General features: G+C 37.8%; 1 protein-coding gene across 1 annotated transcript in view; it reads left to right on the forward strand.

Annotated features, from left to right (window-relative positions):
* Window positions 1-4,918, forward strand: part of LOC105743881 (alcohol dehydrogenase class 4 mu/sigma chain-like) — a 26,507-nt gene extending 21,589 nt beyond the window's left edge. Inside the window, exon 6 of the mRNA XM_012517467.1 lies at window positions 4,744-4,918. Coding sequence (XP_012372921.1) covers window positions 4,744-4,918 — 175 coding nt within the window. The remainder of the gene's footprint in view (window positions 1-4,743) is intronic.
* The last annotated feature ends 3,603 nt before the right edge of the window (window positions 4,919-8,521 follow it).

The following is an 8,521-nucleotide window of genomic DNA, read 5'->3' on the forward strand; positions in this document are numbered from 1 at the left end:
AGGAGGAGGTGGAGGGTTGAGGAGTTAGGAGGAGAAAGGAAACCAGATATGAGAAGAGGAGACAAACATTTTCCTTTGGTACTATAGAGCTTGTCTGTTTCAAGGGGAAGTAGATGTTTTGCAAAGGGAAGGAGACAAAGAGTTGGAGGGAGGTGGGAGACAGGGAAGTAGGAAGGGATGGAAAGGAAGTGAGATGTGCTGTGCCTGTGTACCAGCTCTGCACAAGGAAGCCAGTCACTCTGTACTGCAGACACAGATGAATTAAAAAATTAAAAAATTCTTCTAAACACATGTGAAAAACTATTATAAATATAGACTTCCTTATTTATGCCAGGTTTTTGCTCTGTGGTAATACAGGAGTCGAGGTTACTTTTCTATCATTTTAACCCAATAATATAGCCCAAGATGCAATAGGCTAGAGGAACCTGAGATCAGATACCTTGCTAGTAAGCTACACCAGAACATGCAAAGCTCCCATTCCATATATTTGTTTAGCAGTATGTGCCTGGATGCATTTCATAATCTCAGATGACTGTAAAATAGTTTAGGCTAATCTCACCCAGCTGTAAAATTTTAACCAAAACTTCAAGGTGCCATAGGATAGCAAGAAAGTATTGGGGTTTTTTGGCAACAGTTTAGAGTTATAAAATCCATATAAAGTGGGGACTATCAAACTTTCATAAGACAGAATGCTGAAAATTGATGATATTCTCAATGGAATATCATAATATTGACATAAATTGAGTATATAACAAGATTACAATATAAACAGGTAAAGCAGATGTTAAAAGTTTAAAGTTTATGGTAGAAAGAAAAAAAATATATTCTTTTGATTATTTTGACTTGCTAATATATTCATAATCTATGGAGGAAATATTTATTTGCTCCTAAAAGATTTTTACAACTTGGCCTTCTCACTGACTTTTATAGAACTTCATAGTATCATAAGAATACTATTTTATAAGTTCCCAAATACACCTGTTATGAAACTTTGAGGATTATTTATTTCAATTGTGTGATAACATCATTAGAAAGAAACTGGGAAACTCTGGACTCCATGGAGCAAGCACTGCTCTTGGTCTTTTTCTTCTTTCATGTTGGTATATTTTGTTCCAAATAGACTTCAACCCCATGAAACAAAGATTGGCCTTGTTTTTCTTTGTGTATGTGTTTTTTTAGAGGGCAAAGACTTTGAAACATGTAAATATGTGATGTGTCATTTGACCTGGAATGTGACCACATGGAACGAATTCATTTTCTCTCTTCGGCAGCAGTGGGAACAGGGTGAATATGCCAGTGAACACACATGAGGGCTGTGTGTTTTCAGTAGTGTTCATGCATGGCTGAGAGAGCATGCCTTGTAGAGGCCAGGAGCTCTGCATATATTTTATGTTGCACTCCTGTGGCTTAGTGAGTCCTGCTTTAGCTCAGATTCCATGATGGCAGAAAGAGTGTCCATGTGAGAAAGCAGGTGCTCCCATTCCACAGCCTGCCCTTCAGCTTTGGGAAAGAAAAGAGATTAGAAAGATGTTCTACCTATTTCTGCCCAGTAAAATGTAGAAAACTGGATGAGAAGTGTTTGATTCTCTATCATACTATGTCCTAAGAATTTCTGTTCAGTTAATGTGAAACATTTAGATGACTGGTGGCCCAAGAAATCTGGATCAAGATGGTTTCTATTTGTGTTCTGACTTTTAAAATAGGACTTTAGTGTTAAGACCTCACCTCCCAAAGTTAAAAGGTAAGGTTTAGGTGGAAGACTTTTAAAAATTTTATGGCCCCTACTTCTCACATCCTGAAGAAAGTAAGGTTTCTAACCAAACGGAAAAATTTGTCCCTCTGCAGGTGACAGCCAGTGATTGGCTCACACTGATAGGAAGAAGCTGTGATGCAGAGGAAGGGTGATGCTTGTCCTCCTGGTCCTGGGGACTGTAGGGTGGAGAGAGGAAGAGGTAGGTGAGGGTTTGTCCTGACTTTTTCTCTGTAATTGCAGGCAGGATTAGGTGTTAGGAAAGAGCACTGATGCCACAGGTAAAGGGATACTGTTAGGCTTTGCTTGGATCTGAGCTCCACCAAAGGCCATGGTGGAGGCCTAAGCTGGGCAGTGCCACAGCAGGGCTTAATTTGTCAACAGAGCATAACTAGGCTGAGATTAGCCCTGAAGTATTGCTTTCAGAGGAGCTCAAATAGTTCTTTATCTTTTTATTGCAAAATAAAGCCAAGGAGAATAAGGAGACTGATTGAGCAATCATGTGGCTAGAGAGCCAGAGATAGCCTTGCCCTTTGGGCTGCATTGGTATAAGCTGACACCAGCCTTGGTGTTGGATGTGAAACTAGAGTAGGACACAAGGGTGTCATGTGGTGTGCTGCACCAATGAGGGCCAAGGTGGGCTCAGTGACTGGAAGAGCAGCACTGACCTCTACCTGAGCAGTAAACCTGTGAGTCCCAGCAGGTATATCTCTGCTGCAGCAAGTGCAGTAGGTGGACAGCGCTCAGGCAGCCAGAGATCACCCTGAGCACAAAGACACATGGCAAGGAGAGAGGAGCTGAAGGCTGAATCCCAAAGTCTTCCTTCTGCTGTCCTGGCAAAGATCTGGAGAGACTCAAGAAAACCAAACATTCCTTCCTTGCATATGAGAAATAACAATACCCACAATGATTAGTTAAATCATTGTAGCATTCCATTGTTGAAAGGTAGTTTTGAAACACATTTACTGCATATCTGAGAGGTAATGTATAATATATATAAAATTTCAATTCTATTATACTTACTGAATAAGAAAATAAGTAAATGAAAGAATGAATGAACCAAATAAGATATAAGAGAAAAATGCAAAATGATACTTAAGGTGCTTATATCCAGTAGAATTCCTCAACAATGGACATACTAAGACCTATATCACTGAACTTATTTATTTATTTATGGACTTTTTGAGGCAAGGTCTCACTATGCAGTTCACGCTGACCATGAATTAAATTGTAGCTGAGGCTGGCCTTGAACACACAGCAATCCTCCTGCATTAGCCTCCCAAGTGCTAGGATTACAGGAGTGCTTTACTCTGCCTGGCCAGATCACTGTGTTAGCACTAAGATTCCTTTTCAAGTGTTAGTCACAATCATGGATGAATCAGAAAAAAAGTAAATTATGAAATCGGTACAATTTGCCTTTAGTTCTCCCAGGACTCAATTTTCTACTCAGTTACCTGATTTACTCTGTGTTTTCAAGTCTTACAAATACCTTGCTTTCAAGAAAAACTTGGTCCAATTATTGATGCTAAATAATGATGGTTCAGTAATGTAATGTTACATTAGAAAGAACCAAATTCAAAGCCTAAAGCAACTATATTATGGAATTATGGAAAAGACACAGGAATATAAGTGAAATTATGGAATTATGGAAAAGATACAGGACTGTAAGTGAAAATTTCTACTGCTCATTATGTAAGGCCACTTCTCTGACCTTGTGTTTTCTTTTTAAAAATAATGCAGCACTAATCATTGCTTTACTAATCCCATGTAGTTTTATAAAGACTGAAGGAGACTACATCAGTGAGTGTTCTGCTGCTCTTTAACAGTATAGCTAGAGTCATGATAGCAAAGACCAATAGAACTTATAGGCATCCAAGCAGTTTTCAGTGCTCCTCTGAGATACCACTGCTGGCCATGCTTCGTGAGTCTTTGGCAGTTTTGACTGTGAGAAAGGGAAAGCATTCCAAATGCCCATGAAAGTACTGTGGCTACATCCTTGTTCTTGTTTTCATTGCTGAGACTAATACCCAACACCCAAGTTAAAGCAAAACAATTCATAGAGGTTTCAGTCCATAATCAGCTGGCTCCAAGGCAGGGTGGCATGGAGGAGTGGCATCACAGTGGAGAATCAGTTCATGGTGGGCAGAAGGTAGCAAAGCAACAAGGTGAGTGGAGGCTCTTCAGAGGTGGCTGGTTCTACAGTGTGTGGTGCTGGGATCAAGGGTTCTGGCAATTAAGGGTGTGAGTGCTATACCTGCTCTAGGACAAGTAGCCTGTATGCAATTTAAGGGAAAAGAGAGAGCTGATATGTTCTCTCCTGCTTGCTTCTTGCTGTTATTCCTTGTGTAAGTGCAGTCATGTTTAGGAAATTCTTTCCTACACCTTTCACTTTAAATCTTTTACCTGCTTTATCTTCTAGTGGTCTCAATGTTTCTGTTATTTTACACTTCTTATTGAGCCAGGATCTTACTGTACAGCTTAAACCTGCCTTGAACTTACCTGTAGCCCATGCTGGCCTCTAATAACAGTTATCCTCCTGTCTCAGGCTCCAGAATGCTGGGATTACAGGTGTGCATTGCCATGCCCAGCTACGGTGTTTCTGTTGAATGTTTAGACGTTTGATCCAGTGTGATTTTAGTTTAGTATGTGGAGATATATAAGGGTCCAGTTTCAATCTTCTGCAATCAGATATTCAGTTTCCCCAGCAGCACATATGGAGTCAGCCATCTTTCTTCTATCATATGCTTTTGGTCTCTTTTTCAAAGATCACATAGCTGAATACATCTGGGGATGTTTCTACATCCTGTTCTGTTCCACTGACTCACATGTCTGTTTCTGTTCTAGTGTCACTCCATTTTTGTCACTGTTGCTTTGTGGTGTAGCTTGAAGTCTGGTATTGTGATATCTACTGTTTTGCTTCTATGTCCTGAGGTTATTTTTGCCATTCTGCATCTCTCCTGGTTCTGTATGAATTTTGCGACTGTGTTCTCTAGGTCTGTGAAGTATGCTGTTGGGATTTTGATTGGAACTGCTCTGAATCTGAGTAACAGTTTGGAGAGTTTGGCCATTTTGACAACATTGACTCTGCCTATCCAGAAGCAGGGACACCCTCTGTTTTTTGGTGTCCTCTTCAATCTCCTGCTCAAGAATGCCACAGTATTTTTGTAGAGGTCCTTTACTTGGTTAGATTGATTCATAGGGATTTAATTTTTCTTGATGTTACTATGAATGGTATATTTTAATAATTCTCTCTGAATTCATAATTTCTGTACACAAATACTATTGGATTTTGTTTGTCAAGTTTGCATTCTGTTAAGTTGATGAAGCTGGTTATTAAAACTAATAGTATTTTATGTAGAGTATCATCTAATCTTCAAGTAACAATAATAAAAATTATATATATATGTATATATATATATATATATCTTTTATTTCTTTTTGTCTAACCACTCTATCTAATGTTTTGAGTATTGTATTGAATAGAGTGGTGATAGTGGGCATCCTTATCTTGCTCCTAATATTAGAGGGAATGTTTTTAGTTTTCCCCTCTTTAATATGGTGTTGTGGGACTTGCTGTTTAGCTCAGTTGTTTAAAGTGCCACTTGGAAAAAAAAATAAAATGTCCCTTGGGCAAATACAGTGAGGCACAAGGGACCACGGTTCGATCCCCATCTCCACAAGCCACACCCACCCTTAAGGCAGCCTGAACTAGCCAAAAAAAAAAAAAAGGGAATTCTGCTACAATGCTGTTCACTGTTGCATTGTCATAAATAGCTTTTATGAAATTCAAGAATAGTCTTCTATACACATTTTCTTCAGGGTCTTGCCATGAAGGACTATTGTGCATTGCTGAAAGCCTTTTCTGCATCTATAGATATATGATTGTGTGGTTTTGAATTTGATCTTGTTACATTTATTGATTTGCACAAATTGAACTATCCTTGCCTCTGGAAAAAATATTCTTGGTTATGATGTATTTTTTTGATGATTTGCTGTATTTTGTTCACTATTATCTTTTTGAGGATCTTTGCATCTATATTCATTAGGGGATTTGGCCTATATACATTTCTTTTATAACTTGGTCTCTGTCTGGTCTTAGATTCAGTGTGATGCTGGCTTCCACAGATGAATTTGGAAGCATTCTGTCTCTTTTGATTTCTTTGAAGAAACTGAGAATTATTGGTGACATAACAGTAAAAAGTTTTGCAGAAGCCAGCAGTGTATTCATCAGATCTGGGCTTTTCTTAGTTGGTAGATTCCTTATTCCTGTCTCAATTTCATTCATTGTTAGGGAGTTATTCAGCATTTTTATGTCTTCTTGATCAGCTTGGGTAATTTATATATGCCTAGGAATCTGTCCATTTCTTCAAAAGTTTCCAATTTGTTGGCTTACTACTTTTCATAGTTGTTACTATCTTCTGCATTTTGATAGCATCTGTTGTGATTTCATTCTCTTCATTTCAAAATACAGCCATGTCTTTTGTTTCTTTCTCTTGGTAAATTTGGCTGTTTATCTATTTTGTTTGTTCTTTTGAAGAACCAGCTTTTTAATTTGTTGATTCTTTATATTGTTTTTTAAAGTCTTGATTTTATTGATTTCTACTCTAATCTGTGTGATTTCCTGCCTTAATTTCATTTTGGTCCTTCACTGATTTTGTTTCTCAAGTATATTGAGGTTGCTGATAAATTTATTTGAGCTCATGTTATCTTCCTAATGTGAGCATTAATAAGCTTTCCACCTCAGACTGCTTTCATAGTGCTCCAGAGGTCCTGCTGAGCTGTCTAGACATCATCAATATCTTTCAGAAATGTTTAAATTTCTTACTTGATTTTTTCTGTGACTCATTGCTTGTTTAGGAATAAGTTATTAAATTTCTGGATGTTTCTACTGCCTTTGATTTCTATTTTCACTCCTGGCAATTGGTCTGATTAGTAGACTTTCTAGACCATTTTTCCTGTAATTTTTTATTATTGTTTATTTATTGAACTTATATGATATTTTCAGTGCATTATTTTCTTTTTCAGTATGATGGGTTTTGTTTTGTTTTGTTTTTCTGCCATGGCTATTCTTGAATATTTTCTGGGGTTTCATATGTTATTCTTGAGCTTGTAGTTTAAATAAAATGTGCCTCTTTCTCTGCATTGAAGGTCAGAGTTGCTGAGTATATTAATCTGGTTAGGAAATTGTTTATGCTTAGGACTTGAAATACTTTACTCCAACCTTTTCTGACCTTTAAGCTTTGTGTTGGGAAGTCTGTAATTCTAATGGGTTTACCTTACATGTGATTATTTTGCTTTTCTCAAACTTCTTTTAAAATATTTTTGTAGAATATTCAGAAATTTAATAAAGATATGCTTAAGGGTTATTTTTTCATCTAATTGTTTGGTGTTCTGGAAGTTTTATTTATACGCTGAAATTTTTTCACATTTTGGGGAAATTTTATGCTATGATATCTGTAAAAGCATTAATTCCATCTGCGTAGCTTCTATGTTCTCTTGCTCTGCTTAGCCTTAGGTTGGTCTTCGTAGAGTTATCTAGTAGATTTTCAGTGTTTTTTTTTTCTGTTCACTTGTGTGTCTATGCATGTGCATGTATGGCTGGGTTCTTTGAGTATGTCTTCATAATTTACGATTCTGTCTTCAGTTTCTTATGCTCTGGCCATTTCTGCACTTTATATAGTCTGACCAGTTTTTTAAATTCAGATATTTCTTTTTTTATTTGTTTGTTTTTTGGTCAAACCGGGGATTGAACTCAGGCCCCTATGCTTGCCAGGCAAGTGCTTATTCTACTGAGCTATCTCCCCAGCACCTGTTTCAGATATTTCTGTCTGATATCTTTTTGATGATTTAATATCTCTGGTGACTTTGTCATTCATATTTTGAACTGTTTTGATCAGTTCTCCAAAGTGTTTATTTCTCCCATACCCATTTTGAGCACTTTGAACAATATTACCATGAATATTTAGTTAACTTTCTCTGTGAATGTGCCTCATTTTATCATCTTTACTGTAATCTTTTTGCAGAGCCCCACCATCTGGCCTTTGTGCTTTCCTCTGCATTGTATTCCACTGATCTTCTTTAGGAAAGCTGTGAGAACTTGGGTGGTCTCTATTACCTTGCTTCCCCACAGTTTCGTATGTATGTATAGCTAATTTTTATTGCTTATGATTCCCAGAAAATGCAGATATAGGAGACTTAGGGAGAAGTCCAATTGTCAGCCAATACTGCATTACCTTGGCTGTAGTAGTAAAGGCAGTGCCCACAGTGCCATCAAGTTTAATGCGATATTAACAAACCTTCGGAAGTACTCTTGCACAGCCCTGGAGGGAACAAGAAGCATTTTGGTTGTAGTGAAGACAATCAAAGTCCATGGTTCTAAGGTCCTCCTGGTTATTAGGTACACTGGTTGACCAAGGTGGGCAACATCATCACCTTGTAGGATTTACATTTAAAGAAATCATGCTTTGGGCCACGGAGATAGCTCAGGAGAATAAGCGCTTGCCTGGCAAGTGCAATGGCCTGAGTTCAATCCCCAGTTCTGAAAAAAAGAAAAGAAATAATGCCTCATTATGTCAATTGAAAAGATGCTATCCCCCAAGTTATTGGCCCACATGCTCCATTCAGTCACTATGTGTCCAGCAACAGAACCTGCTTTTATCTCATCAAGGGCAGATCCATGTGCTCTGATTTAGCTCAACCCTTCCCCACCCCCAGAACAGGTACTACTGTTGGTTTCCATTTGCATGGAAAATCTTTTTATATCCCTTTTAT

Source organism: Octodon degus, unplaced genomic scaffold, assembly GCF_000260255.1.
Source record: "Octodon degus isolate 3935 unplaced genomic scaffold, OctDeg1.0 scaffold00183, whole genome shotgun sequence".
Taxonomy (NCBI): domain Eukaryota; kingdom Metazoa; phylum Chordata; class Mammalia; order Rodentia; family Octodontidae; genus Octodon; species Octodon degus.